This window comes from Lipotes vexillifer, unplaced genomic scaffold (genome assembly GCF_000442215.2).
Source record: "Lipotes vexillifer unplaced genomic scaffold, Lipotes_vexillifer_v1.1 scaffold404, whole genome shotgun sequence".
Lineage (NCBI taxonomy): Eukaryota > Metazoa > Chordata > Mammalia > Artiodactyla > Lipotidae > Lipotes > Lipotes vexillifer.
In genome coordinates, this window is record NW_006777380.1 from 570,268 (window position 1) to 586,118 (window position 15,851).

At 38.2% G+C, this 15,851-nt stretch overlaps 1 protein-coding gene across 1 annotated transcript in view; it reads left to right on the forward strand.

The window, feature by feature from the left end:
- Positions 1–15,851, forward strand: part of CORIN (corin, serine peptidase) — a 267,765-nt gene that overhangs the window by 223,060 nt on the left and 28,854 nt on the right. Inside the window, 3 exon segments of the mRNA XM_007450971.1 lie at positions 7,955–8,071; positions 10,676–10,725; positions 10,876–11,050. Coding sequence (XP_007451033.1) covers positions 7,955–8,071; positions 10,676–10,725; positions 10,876–11,050 — 342 coding nt within the window.

Below are 15,851 nucleotides of genomic sequence, written 5' to 3' on the forward strand. Positions count from 1 at the left end.
GTTATTAACTGGAATAAAACTATGCTAGATCCTGGATTAAGCACATTTTTTTTACTCTCTTACATTCCATTTTGTGATAAAAATGTTCACCATTAAAAAATAGATTCACATCAGGATTTATAAAATCAAAGATGGTTGCCATGAGTTCTCCAGAATTGTCAAAACTCACCTTTCCACCAAAAATATCAGGGCTAATTGTGAGCAAGGAGGTCTTGGAATGGGGAAGAATCAATCTCTGTAAAGTCTTTGGGGGCATCAGATTCTCTGGTCATCATAGTGCATTGCCATTGGCAGGAATATGAATGGGTCCTAGGTAAGTAAGAACATGATTTACAACTTGAGAATCCACCAGAAATTAACCAGAAAGACCTGTGTTATTTCTGTTAGAAGTCCTTATATGGCAGCATCCCCCTTTTGGAACTACACCAGAGACTCCTGGTGATGACTTAACTTCATGTTTTCTTTGAAACCTACTGCAATTTGGCTTGCTTTTTATCCCCAAGACAGGACTGATAATAATGATATTATCTAAATGCCAACTCCACTGGTCTTTTCATTTTATTTTTACAGTTTGGAATCAAAATCCAATTTCTTACTCTGGCCTATAAAGCATAATCTGGCCCCTGCCTCACTCTCTGACCCCATCTCCTAGCACTCTCCACTTGTCCACTAAATGTTAGACACATTGACCTTATTACTGATATTCCAGTGCTGTAAACTCATTCCCATCTCGGGAGCTTTGGCTTCACAGTTCCTTTTGTTTGGAAGGCTGATCTCTAGACCTTAACAGGATCACCTCCATCTCATCATTCGTGTCTCTAAGCTTGTATATCGACTATTTACAAAGGTCTTCCTTGACAACCCTAGTTGGAACAGCTTTCACACTCACGAAGGTACTCTCTATTTGCTTATTCTGTCTTCTTCAAAGCATTTATTGGTATCAGAAATTATTTTTTCACATGTTTGTAATTTGTTCCTCTCACTAAAACTCCTTTAGGGAGGGACTCCATATGATATAACACCAGTGTGTTGTCTCCATTTCCATTCCAGCTTATTAACCTTATTAATCATCAGTTTTAACCCTTGTCCATCTGACTGTGTCATTTGTTTAAATTCTGCCAGGGTGATATTCCTTTGGCAATGAGTAAACTGAGTTCACTGAACACTCACTGATTAACCCATTGTGTCATTCATGAACATAAGTCTAATATCTACCCAATCTTGTACTCTTCCTACATCTTCCAGAAGCTAACAGAAGAACATGTAGATCTTGACTCTGAGACATAATAATCTTTTGAACTAAAAAATTTCAAGTAAAGTCACTTGTAGCAGACATTTATTGTGTTGCCTCTCTGCCTCCCTCCTTTTCCTTTGGGACCTGCATCCCTTCATTTTGGGACTTGCTTCACTTCCCATTCTATCCTTGGGATCCAAAAGGGGGCTGCCATCTTTGTACATGACCCAGTTTTCTTGGCCTCAGTGGTTGGTAGAGGGGTAGGTAATACCTCACCCAAGCTGGGCTTATCAAAGGACCTCACTCCTGGGCTACAGTGACTGGTTTTGTGATACTTAAAGTTTTTCAATAAGATTTGTTTTAAGTGGACTGGGGAGAGAAGACGTCTTTCTTTTTTGGTCACAAAGATGAAGGATTTGAGTTTAGAGCTGCAGACAGCCTGTCCCCTGGCTTGTGGAAAAGTCACTTGGAGGTCATTAAAGCCACCCTCGCACCTCATCCTCCTCCCTCCCACTGAAGGAAGTGGAGATGAGAGATGGAGAGTCGTGAAGGTGCTTGGTCCCCAGGCACCAGCCATCCTGAAGACCATCCACATCCCTTTAGTGATTGATTACATTTCTACTTTTTGATATTCATATATTCGGGCACTATTTTGGGTACTAAAATGCTGATTTTTGTTGTTGTTGATGGTGTAATACTGTTGACTGAATATTTTTTAAAGCCCTGAAGTTTGAATTATTTTATTTTGTAATGTACCCAGAGAGTCATATTCTGCCTTAAAAGTTTGAATTGAATAAAGGTGCACTTTCTCTATGCCTATAATATCAAGACGAGGAAGAAAAGAGCAATTGACGAAGCAAAGCTTTTATTAGAAAAATAAATTCTACCTTGGTTCCACGGCTTTCTGAACTAGTGGAATAAAAAATGGCATATTTTAATTGAAACTGGTAATCTTTAGTTTTACACTGATGAACTAAAAGAAGGTAAAGACAAACAGGAAACATTTTCTAAACAACTAAATAAGTTTCTTTCAAGAAAATGTTGTCTCTGTCTCTTAAAAATTAAAAAAAAAAAAAAAAACATGTCCCCAAAGTTTTCCTCCAAGTTATCAAAAAAGAAATGGGATCTGTTTTTGAAGATAAAATAGCCAGAAGGAAGTACTTGGACTACTGTAGATTCTGAAAGAGGTATATACTTATTGCTCAAAAATATACTTACAACCTAGCACCATTTATTGAGTTTGTTTTACAGTATAAGATTGAAATCTTGTAAATGATCAAATGACATTTTAATTTTATGATTGATTAATTTTTTTATATCTTTAATGAAATGTTTAAATAGTGCTTTACTAGTCTTATTTTCTAATTTATATGAGAATGAGAATATATATTTAATAGCTATAGTTTTCAATTTATTGTATGTTAGAAATGGATTATGTCATTGATTTTTTTATGAAATATGAATAGTCTATAATTTAATTTTATAATCTATAGCTTCTCTTTTCTTTGAGATAGTTTTTGTCACTTGTACCTGTAAATCATGGCCTAATACAGTTATTATACTCTACCTTTGAGGTAGATAAATGGATAAAATTATATATTTTCAGTTAAGATTACAATAAAAAATATTTTTAAATACTTATTTTACTGGAAAAATAAGCTCAGACTTTATGCTCCTCTTTGAAACATTTCTACTGACGGGAGTTTTGCTGTATAAAGTGTAAGCTGAGCTATCTAACCAGACAAACGATTCTATGGTCATGTTCACTTGTGTTTGTTTGCAACCTATGATGCCTTTCTGTCAATATTTCTAGGTCTTCCTTCTACCTGGCAAAATAATTTAACTAGCTTTTAATATTAACATGTCTAAACTATAGGAACCAAACAGAGACCATAACATGACAGGGTTTAAGATAAGATTTTTGAAATCAGATACGAAATGTTTAACAGAATGGTTCCAAGCTCTGAGGAGGATATTTAGAATTGCAAATAATTTATCCACTACACAAGGCATTTTTATTTCAAGACTAACCATCAGTACTGAGGTTGAGGACTCATGACTTTCCCGAGCAATAGATGCCATAGAATAGACCTGGTCCTTCCACTGGAATGTGTGGCATGTCTAGGTAAGTCCTGCACTACTGTCTTGCTGACAAAAGTAAAGAAGCCCTTTGCTTTGTGGGATTTGTGCTGACTTTCATTTTTTAGGTAAGCAGCCCCTACGTAATTATAATACAAGCATGGAATGCCTCGTTACTCAACACCAAGTGACCTGTGAGTGAGATAAGAATAAGCCAAGTTGTCTAGAGATCTGATTGTTCACCTAAGCCTTAAAATATAGACTTCCTTTCAAAATATCAGGGTGTTTCAGAATTCTAGATACGTTCTATTTTCTCATTTCAGTGGGTATGGGGGAATTATACATTTTTTATATGTGTCTTATGGCCACACATTTCAGGAAGCAGATTTGAGCGAAATTCTCTTGCTTCTTTGTGCAGTACTGCTTTTAGACCCAGAGCAGAGGGGCCTTGCCCTGGACCCCAGAACTCAACCAGCGGTGACTCTGCCCCGAGGAGACTTTAGGAAATGTCTGTAGACCTTTTTGATTGTCAGTCCAGGAGTGGTGTGGTGATACTAGTATTTTGTGTGTGGAAGCCAGGGGTGATGCCGAACATCCTACAGTGCCCAGGACAGCCCCGCATAGCAAATAATTATCTGGCATAAAATGTCAGTAGTGCCAAAGGTGAGAAACCCTGATTTAGAGGGACCACTCTGGTCTTTCTTCTTAGCTGTGCCTCACCTCATGGGGCAAGGAGTCTGCCCACCAGAGGTATGCCCACCTGGAGCCCGGTGAACTGTTTTCAAAGTGTGATCCCAGACCACAGCATCTGTATCACCTGGCATCTTGTTAGATTAGGCAAATTGGGGGCCCCATCTCAGAATTATCAAACCTGGAAATCTGGGTATGGGGCCAACAATCTTTGTTGTAACTGGTCCTCCAGTTGATTCTAATGAATGCTAAAGTTTGAAAACCACTGTTCCAAGGAGTCCAAGAATTCTATATTTGAACCTAAAAGATACGTTGATCAAGATGGGAAGATAGAATATGTTTTCTTTAACAGCTTGTTAACTTGATTTATAATATCTAAATATGTAGACATATAGTATATGGGCCTCCATCTATACTCTCGCTCTCGGGCCCTCAGATGTTTGGCATAGGTCTATGTCTTAGTTTTCTCGCACTGTCAAAAGAGCGCATTGGAATAGATTGTTGCTTAAATTTCCTTCTCTGTATATGATTTCATAGCTGCTCTAGAAGCATTTGGGTCTGACTGCATTCCCTGCTCAGACTCCCTTAGGATACAGTGACTTTGATACTTTTTCACTAGCAAGATGCTTTTTTGCTCTTTTGCTCTCTACCTGACAGGATTTGTCTCTTGATATAATATGGAAAAAGATAAGTCAAATGCATCATCAACTGTTAAACAAAATTTGAGCAGTTAAGTTCCAGATATGTTTTAATAGCATGACTTACGTTATGTACGTAGTTATAAAAATTAAAAAGTATAGACAAACCTACTCTTGATAAGTCTGTAAATTGACATTACTCTTTGAAGGGGAAGTTCATAAAAAATGTACATTTTGATTCAATAATTTTATTTCTAGGAATTTATTCTCAAGTCACGTGTGTGCATGTAAGCAAAGGTGAATGTTAAGAGTATTAACTGCTGCTTTTTTTGTTATAGCCAGAAATTGGAAACAGCCTCAATAGTGGGTTGGTAAAGTAAATGTACATCCATATAATGGAACACTTTGCAGCTATGGAAAGAACATGGTGTGTGCCCTTAATAGGGGAGGGCTGCATAGTGTTCACAGTGTTAGAAGTGGTACTCTGATGTCAGACCAAAGGGACTCAATACCAGAGCTGTGCGACCTCGGGAAAATTACTTATTCTCGCTTTGCCTCAATTTTTTCATCTCCAAAATGGGGAATAATAATAAAGCATACTTCACAAAGTTGTTGAGAGGATTAAATAATATAAAACTACTAGAAAAAACTACTAGAAAATTACTAATCTTTTAGTGCTTGCCCTACAGAAAATAGTTATTAGTTAATAATAATGATATCATTGTTATTATTATTATCTAGCTATTATTATGCAAAAACTTCCAAGATAAATCATTAAACGAAAACAGCATCAACGCCACCTAGAACAATGTGTATAGACTAAAAAAAGAGGGGTGTATGTACAAGGACTACAGAAAAAGCTTGGCAAGAATACTCAAATGCTATTTACAGTGATGGTTTTTATACATCTTGGATGGGAAGGATATTTTTTCATTGTATAATGTTTGGGTTTTTTCCATGTATAAGTATTACTTTCACGATTTTAAAAATTATTTAAAGAAAAAAATAAAAGTTGAAATCACACAGATGCTCAGATTCTGTATAATGGCAGAAGCCGACATATGGATTCGCTGATATTTTTTTAATGGGCCATAAGATGACATTTCTAGGGCTGAAAGATTTATTTTTGTGCATGAGAAGCATGCTAGGGTTTAAGAATTTCATGGGAAACTAACTTTTGTAATGATTCTCCCTTCTTGTTGATGATGAATTTCTTAGATTTTCCGCTTGGTGTAACTGAGAGATTCAGGCTAAATTGCCTTTCTTGTTGGAGGTTAATGAATGAAATGCAAAAACATCCCTTGAGGTGACTGAAGGGACCTCGGGAGTTGAAAGACTGAAGCGTCCTTTGCAATGATTTTCCTATCTAGCATCAGTGCAAATCCTGTGCTGACTTGTCCCCATGCAAGTCCCTGTTGCCCTGTAAATATCTGCCTAAAGAATGATTTCATTAAATAACAAATCTGAAGCCGATCTTCCTTTGGCTTTTTGCGAGTAAAATGCCTGGATTTAGGAGGCCACAGATTGTTCTATTGCAGAAAGGAATTCTCAGGATGCAGGTGTCAAGAGAAACACCACGAGTGGTGTGTGTGGCCTCTGATTTTTGTATTTTCCATCCCACTGTGCCTCTGCATACAGCACTTCTGGGATTACTGAAAAGCCAGAGCCTCATTTTGGTGAAGGAAAGAATTCTCATTTTGCAGTAGGTTTTGTGACATCTTCAAATATGAAACAGTTCATTCAAGTTTCTAAATAAATTAAAGCTTGTGCAATGCTTCTTAAAGCATGGGCAGGGTTTATGCCATTTGTTTTTAAATCAAATGATTAGAATTCATCCATGATTAAGGACTCTGTTTTGTTTTTAATCTTTGGTTCTTATTCTATCCTCAAGTCTTCTCTTTAGAGGGTTTTATTCTTTTTAAAATAACTGGATTTGGGGTGGTTTTTGTTTCTTTTATTTTCTATTCTGTAATGACAGTAGTTTTAACGTAATCGATGACCAGGGGAAGTGATAATTTTTCTTTCAATGCCACTGAATCTTAACTTTTCTTCCCTTCCTGTGCCCACCCTTTTTACAAAAAATTGGCATTCCATTATCAAAAACAGAAAGTCACTAAGCTCACAGACTTGATGCTACTACAACTTCAAGATTTCCATGTTCATTTGAATCCTCAGCACTGCTTGCCATTCTTTTGAAGTTACCTTTGATGTGTTTCTCCAAATACTTCCACCAGGGAACAATTTCATATACACGTCACTTTCCTCACCATCATGCACCCCTGCCACCACCACCCCACCTTCATTCGAGGAGCCCCCCTCGTACTTGGAAAGAAAAGACTATCAGATTGTCTGATTTGAATTCTCTTGATGAATTCTCTTGAATTCTCTCCCCATCTCCAAATCCAACTAAGTACCTGCTTCCTTCTCTCCTACTTCCAGATTCAGAAGGAGCCCTCGTTCCTCCTATCTAAAATGAATTCCGCTTCCTCTTCTACCCTTAACAGCATCAGGTGATAAAAATCCAAAAGATTTTCTTCAAATATGGATTGCCTAAGTGAACCAATTATTTCATGAGGAATAGGGTATTTTACACAAAAACGCAAACACTTTTGAAACCTAGGGTTTTAAATCTTGGGTACATCTTGGGTACAAGCATATTTATTTGATGGTTGAATGAGACATTGACAGAAAAGTACTGGTGGAGTTTGAGAATATGGGTAGACAGCAAAATGATGTTGTCTAACTCCTGTCTCTACTTTCTAGAGACCTTCCTAATTTTTAGTGCATAAAGATTCTGCAGTATGTTGAAAAAAATCCACTTACAGTTTTATACTGTCTGAACAGACACTAAATGGCCATTGATTCTCTTTACTTATTATTTATTTTAAGGTATTCGCTTTATTGCAGGAATACATTGGGCAAGAAAAGTGAAGGAAAAATACTCCAGGCAGATAAATTTTATTTTACTTTTGATCCCTGCCTAAAGTTGCTCTTGTTTTCTAGGTATTGGAACTTCTACATCGTATATGTTAGAATTCCAACACCTCACAAAGTTCAAATACATGTCAGCAGAGCGAATGACGAAAGTAGCTGTAACAGTGTGGATGTTTGTTGCTTCAGGATACTTTTAGTAACTTCCCCTCTTGCTGATCACAATACTTGCCAAACTTCTTCCAATACTAATCCCCCCCTTGAAATATTGGCTGATAATTTAATGCTTCTTTTTATAAGAGAGTAAGTGCTAAATAATGATATTGCCTGGTCAAAGATCATTGTACTTTGAATATTTATCTGGTATTTGCCCTTCTGTCAGAGAACCATCTGTGACCAAAGCGATACAGGAACAGGAGCGAGACCAGCAGTGGCTGACATTGCACTCCGACTGGGAAAGCCTTAATGGGACCACTTTGCATGAACTACTGGTAAAAGGGTAAGACACCCATCCCTAGAGCTGTGTAGAGTGGATTATGGAGCAAACATCCATCATGAGGACCCTTCTTCTGTTTCTAATTTAAGATAATCCACATTTGTCACATCAAAAAAGAGCTTCCATAGAATAGCTATGGGCCTTTATATTTCAACATCGTCTGGCTTTTTTTTCTTCTTTGTAGACATAGATGTTTTTCTCTTGGCTAATTACATTTTTCTTTATTGATGATTACAGAAACTATCATGGTTAAGGTGGAGGAACTTGGCTTCTAATCTTGGAGTTTCTTTCACATCCTATTAAAAATAAATTCTTAATATCTACACTTTCTACAGATGTTACATGGGACTAGTTAACAGAAGAAATTGAAATAATGGCAACTGATAAAACTTGGAGAGCCTGAGGAAAAAAGAGACACAAAATAAAATCATAATCAAGTAACCTTGAAAATACACTTCTGAAAAATTTCCCCTAAAAAATCATGGCAACATTGCCTCCCTCATCTTGGGTAGGGGTGCAGGAGAAAGGTAAATTGAGGGAATTAACACTCATTTAGTGCTTGTTACATTATAGGGACATAGCTATAGAGTATTTAAATAACTTGCTCAAAATTCACAGCTCACAGATGATAAGTGATAGTCTCTGAACTCAAACCAAGTTTATCTGACTCCAAAGCTTTTAATAAATGTTAGAGAAATCAGTACATAAGAATTCTAAAGAATAAAACTAAAGGTGGGCCATTTCTCTTTAGAATGTCTGGACATTTTCCCCATAGACCAAACTTGCAACCAAATTTCTGAATAGTTGTCAACTGAAGCACTTCCTCCAATGACCTGAGTCTTTCAACAGTGATTTGTTTCCCCAAACTGGGACTGCCAGAAAATCCCTTTCAGGTCAGATAGATAGATAGATAGATAGACAGATAGATAGATAGATAAACTCATTCTAAGTTGGGAGTTGGTGGACCTGTTCTAGTCCTGGCTTGCTAACTAGATGTGTGACCCTATAAACCACAATTTCCTTTAAAATAAGAGTTGAGACACATAGTCTTTGGTCTTTTCCTATTCCTAAAAGCTATGACTTCAAGATCTAACAAATAACAATTAATTATTTGTATCTCTTCTGTGCCGGGTTCGTTGTTAAGCTCTGCAGGGATGTAGAAGTGGATGAGGGGGCCAAGGACCGTGATCTCAGGAAACATACATTGTAGAGGTGGACAGAGAGACTCTAAGCTAGTAATAAACAAAACGAATTTCAGATATTTGGAAGTGTTACAAACAAACTAAGGATAACGAAATAGTGAGGAGGAGATACAACTTCAGGTTGTGAGAAGGCAAAACGCAAATGTGCTTTTTCTGTGTCATATAATTTATTGTATACACATATCCCCATGCAAATACAGCAAGAAATGAAAATACAGTAGGTCTTCAAAAAGGAATGTGGAAATGACATAGTTAGGGTTGTTTTTCTTTCTTCTGACATATCTAGGATTCTAAGCATGTCATAGTATTTTTGACAGTCCCAGCATGTTTTTTTTTCTTTTAAATTTGCATTGTGAATAAATGCTTGGAAGAGAACTTTGTGGTTAAAACTTAGTGTACCCTAAGCTGAATTCTCTTGTGCAGCCACATTGACAGATGCTTAAACCATGTTCTTGCCTTCAAAGCTAAACTCTAATTTTTAGAAAGTTCTTCCTTTCCTGAATGCACTCTTTCTATAAGTTCTCCCTACTGATTCTGATCCTGCCATCTAGAGTTACATGGGATGAATTTAATCCCCTTCCTCCTATCAGCTAATCATAGATACACAGTTTAACATTGAAAGTCTCAGCAACATAGAAAACAAATATATGGTTACCAAAGGGGAAAGGGATGGAGAGAGGCACAAATTAGGAGTATGGGATTAACAGATACAGACTAGTATACATAAAACAGATAAGCAATAAAGATTTACTGTATAGTATGGGAAATTATATTCAATATCTTATAATAGCCTATAATGGAATATAATCAGAAAAAAACTGAATCACTATGGTGTATACCTGAAACTAACACAATATTGTAAATCAACTATATTTCAACTTAAAAAAAAGATAATAAAAAAGGTCTCAAGATTCTTTTCTAGTATAAATATTCAATTCCTTTCTCTGTTCTCTAACTTTCTGAAGTAATATTTTTTTTCTCTCAAGCTATTTCTCAGCTTCTTTTGACATACATGTCCTCTCCATAAGCATAAAAGTCTGACATGCTCCCTTCTCACCATACATTCTGGGAAGCAGACTAATGCCTTTCCTTTTCCTCTCCCCACTTTGAAAATCATTGAGTCAGTATTATGGGTGGTGCCACCAGCCAAGATGATGTGGGAAACTTTGCTAACAATAGTTTCTCTTCCCACAAATGTGAAAGTGTATAATGATGATATTAAATACACTTAAAAAAAGTACATCCTTCATATACCTCCACCTCCAAGGTGATATCTGACCACGGCCCTGCCTTGAGAATTCCTGACTTAAGTATAAGCTATCTCTTGCCTTTCACTGGTAAAGTGTTTGAAGTGAACAATAAATATGTAACTGAATATTATGCCATTTTATGTTTCCAAATCTAGGCAGTCCTGTCACAGCAGAAGTAAGATTTCTCTTCTATGTACTAAACAAGGTGAGTGAATTAGTGATAACAATGGGATATGAACTTAATTTAACTGGATTGGATCAAGGGAAAAAATGATCACTTGTACCTGACAGCAAAGATGCAAGCATCTAGCTGGTTTTGGTAGTGAGTCACATACTGTTTCCTGCTCCTTGGTAGACTGTGGGCGCCGCCCTGCCGCCCGAATGAACAAGAGGATCCTTGGGGGTCGGACGAGTCGCCCAGGAAGGTGGCCCTGGCAGTGTTCCCTGCAGAGTGAACCCAGTGGTCACATTTGTGGCTGTGTCCTCATTGCCAAGAAGTGGGTTCTGACAGTCGCTCACTGCTTCGAGGGGTAAGCTGCACCTTTTCTTTTGCTTTGCCTGATCATTTTGTCACTTGGGTATATATTTTTTAACATCTTTATTGGAGGATAATTGCTCTACAATGTGTGTTAGTTTCTGCTTTATAACAAAGTGAATCAGTTATACATATACATATGTCCCCATATCTCTTCCCTCTTGCATCTCCCTCCCTCCCACCCTCCCTATCCCACCCCTCTAGGTGGTCACAAAGCACCGAGCTGATCTCCCTGTGCTATGCGGCTGCTTCCCACTAGCTACCTATTTTACGTTTGGTAGTGTCTATATGTCCATGCCACTCTCTCACTTCGTCCCAGCTTACCCTTCCCCCTCCCCGTGCCCTCAAGTCCATTCTCTACGTCTGCGTCTTTATTCCTGGCCTGCCCCTAGGTTCTTCAGGACCTTTTTTTTTTTTAGATTCCATATGTATGTATTAGCATACAGTATTTATTTTTCTCTTTCTGACTTACTTCACTCTGTATGACAGACTCTAGGTCCATCCACCTCACTACAAACAACTCAATTTTGTTTCTTCTTATGGCTGAGTAATATTCCATTGTATATATGTGCCACATCTTCTTTATCCACTCATCTGTTGATGGACACTTAGGTTGCTTCCATGTCCTGGCTACTGTAAATAGTGCTGCAATGAACATTTTGGTACATGACTGTTTTTGAATTATGGTTTTCTCAGCGTATATGCCCATATGGCATTCTGTAGTTCAGTGCAAAATCCACAGTTGATCTCCTTCCCAGGTCCTTATCTGCTTAGATTTTTCTACCCTTGGTGTTATCATCCTATATAGGTGCTGCTCATTTATTGGCACCGGATGTATATTGCTTATGATTTATGTCCTAAGGAGGGAGGAAGAGGAAGAAGTTTAGAAGATTGACTCTCTAGCCAGCTTTAGTCTCTTTTCTAGCCCTCTTAAATACATCAAATGCATATGAAGTTAAACAGAGCTGACTTACGTAGATACTACAGTGAGGTTAGGATGCGGGAGGAATTGGTGAGGAGTTTGGGAAGTAGAGTGAACAATATAATATGTGTGTTAGTCAGGGCTGTCCAGAGAAACAGACCAATGAGAGAGAGAGAAAGAGTTTTCTGGGAATTGGCAAACATTCCTGGAGGCTTGGTGAGTCTAAAGTCTGATGGGGTGGCAGGCAGGCTGGAGACTCAGGGAAGAGCTGCAGTTCAAGTCCAAAGGCAGTATGCTGGCAGAACTCCTTCTTGCTCTGGGGAGATAAGTCTTTGCTCTGTGAAAGTCTACAACTGATTGGGTAAGGCCCACCCGCATTATGGAGGGTAACCTGCTTTACTAATAGTCCACCATTTTGAATGCTAATCTCTTCCAAAAAAACACCTTCACAGAAACATCCAGAAAAATGTTTGGCCAAATATTAGGGCACCATGGTCCAGCCTCTTGGCACATAAAATTAATCATCACAAAATACCTAAAGGGAGCAGAAAAATAAGACCAAGGGGAAACCTACCCCAAGTTGACAAACATCACTGCAGAAGGTCCTCATCTATTTCGACTGTTGTTGTATAATTTAGGAGCAAAAAAAAAAAAAAAAGACTCCTAACCAAACAATAACAAAATAACAACAATAAACAACAACCATTTTTTATGCCCATGGGAGATTCTGGAGATTAGACATCTAGACAGGAAATAGCCTGTGGTTTGTCTCTGCTCAGCAATGTCTGGGGACTCTGCTAGAAGGTACTAAGGTTCTAGGGGCTGGCACCACCTGAAGTCTGGCAGTGGATGCTACCTGTTGGCAGGGGCATTTGTTTCTCTCCAAGTGAGACTCACAGCTTGGTAGCTAGCATCCCCCAAAGTGAGAGTCCCAAAAACGGAGCCAGGAGGAAGCCTTTTTTGATCCAGCCTCCAGAGATGCACAACATTACTTACACTATGGAGTTGATCAGAGCTGTCACAGCCCCACCCAGATTCAAAGGGAAGAAACATAGAACTCTTCTCTCAGCGAGAGGAGTGGCAAAGTATTTGAGGACATGTTTGAAAAACCACCATACTTCCCATTTTCTTCTTTTTATTTTTAATAATTTTACTTTATTTAAAAGTAATAAATAATAGCAAAAATTTAACACAAATAACTCACAGTTCTGTCACCTCATTAAATTGATTATTTTCATTTTACCAGGTTAATTTGTAGAAAAAAATGCAATTTCATTTTTTTGCCTATTTGTCTATTATTATTTTCTCTCAGCTTTGCCACTTACTGTGTCAATTTATGAACTTCTCTGGGCCAAGTTTCCTCATCTATGAAATGAGGGAAATAACAGTCCCTACCTCACAGGGTTAGTGCATACATCAAGTGAGATAGCCTATGTAAAACCTTAAGAACCATGCCTGATGCCAATCAGTAAGACATCAATAAAGGTAAATTTTTCTTTTTAAAATATTATTACTAAAAACATGCATTCAGGGACTTCCCTGGTGGCGCAGTGGTTAAGAATCCGCCTGCCAATGCAGGCCACACGGGTTCGAGCCCTGGTCCGGGAAGACCCCACATGCAGCGGAGCAACTAAGTCCATGCGCCACTACTGAGCCTGCACTCTAGAGCCCGCAAGCCACAGCTACTGAGCCCATGAACCACAACTACCGAAGCCCATGTGCCTAGAGCCCATGCTCCACAACAAGAGAAGCCACCGCAATGAGAAGCCCACGCACTACAGTGGAGAGTAGCCCCCACTCACTGCAACTAGAGAAAGCCTGCACACAGCAACAAAGACCCAACGCAGCCAAAAATAAATGAAAGAACAACAACAACAACAAAAAACATGCATTCTGACTTTCCCCTTAGCATCATGGCATGAATATTTTTTCATTTTGCTAGCTCAATTTTTATCTCCTTCCATACTCTCTCTCTACTTTCTCATCGTCCTCAAGGTCACCCCTAGTGATTGTTCCTCCACAGCTATAAACACGTATTTTTCACAGGGTGTCATTTATTTTTACAATTTGAAATCACACACTATACTTTTGTTTGTAAGTTGCTTTTCTCATGTAGCAGTATATAATGGACATCCCCTCCAAGTCAACTGATGTAGCTCTAGCTCATTCTTTTTCAAAGCTAAATGATATTCCATCATAGAGATTCACCATACTTTTTTTATTATTCCCCAGTTGATGGACATTCACATTAGTTCCAGTTTGCTATCACTTTAACAACATTGCAGTACATCTTCTTATGCAAAGCTATTCACCTATTGGTACTCTTGTTTCTACAGAATAGAGTCCCAGAACGTATATTCATCTCCATATGGGAGTTAAAGAAATGAATATATGTTTCCTTTCTTGGAATGCTAACCTAGTGAGGAGACAGACATTTAAACAAGTAATTAGAATAAGAGAAGTGATTATAAAATGGAAATATGTATATCTAGCTATTTGATTACTCTTTTGGGGGAAATATAATGTAAAAAATCAAACCAGAACCTCCTCTTGAGAACTTTTAATGTGTAAGAATGACCCCAAATGATTGGAAGAGTCTGTGTAGTATGTCAGGAAATACATTGCAATGTTACTGCTTTGGAAGGGGCCAGATGTTTCCAGATGTCTTTTCCAGTTCTGATTTATAACTCCATGATAAGCAGAAGATTGTACTAGCAAGAGTACATTTATCAAAAGACGATTACCTAAATGAATCCAACAGCTCTTTAAGGGAATACCACCCTTTATATGCTAATTCATCCAGTTCATGCACCACTTTTGTCATTTCCATATGTGGTATCCAAGTTTTGTCTTTCACTGACAGATCTGTGAAGTTAAGGAGAAACCTTGCAATAGAGAAGAAATGTGTTTATAATTAAGGAAATGGATATTCTATCAAAGGCCCTCGTAAAATTTCATGGAACATTAGACTTCACAGAACTGTCAAGTGGGGCCTGGCCTATCCATAAGAAGTTAGAAATTGCCCAACTTCAAACAAGTCTTTGCTTGAATGTGTGCTAATCACTTTGGTTCTATTTTACAATCTTTCCAGTGGCCCTAAAAACTTTTGAGAACCTCTAATTGTAAGCCTTACTCTCTGTAGGATCCATCAATTGCTGCAATTAATGGGATTTACTTCATATCCTGATTCCATACTTTGGCAAGGGCCAGTGTGACCCATCTGTAGTTCTTTTCAAGCCTGTCTCTTTTAATTATATTCGTGGGAAAAAAAGGACATGTCTTGCTCCTGCATGGAGAGGTATTTAAAAATCCCAAAGGAAAATCAAAAACATGAGGCACTAAGTTGATCAGATGAAGTCCCAGATGCCATGGTAACAATTCAACTTCCACAGCTCTAAGGAAGAAAAGACCTTGAGTTTCAGGGGTAATTTAACAAGCAATTTCCCTGCCTTCTTTCACCTCCAAGAGACTTAAGGATGAACTTCCTAGGTTGGCACACAACTAGTGATTATCAGAAGTGTCTGATTCCTCTCCAGGAAATCTGCATGAAAAACTATCCTTTCAGTGTATGATCACAACCCTTAACCCTGCCAGATCACCCAGGTCTTGATTTCTACCACAGCAGCTCTTCACTCCAACAAGACTTGTGTTGGCTTGTCTGTGCATCTCCTCGCATTGTCTCAGTCCATCTGTCTCCTCCTCATCTGGTTTCTTTCCCCAGGTAGCCTAGTGCACTGGGATCATCACTTCTGTCCTCTCACCGGGACCTTCAGCTTCTTTGCCCCTAGATCTTTCTGTCACACACACCACGCAGACCTCCAACTAAGAGTCAATACGAAGAGCACGTTTTCAATCCTATATTCATGCTCTTCCG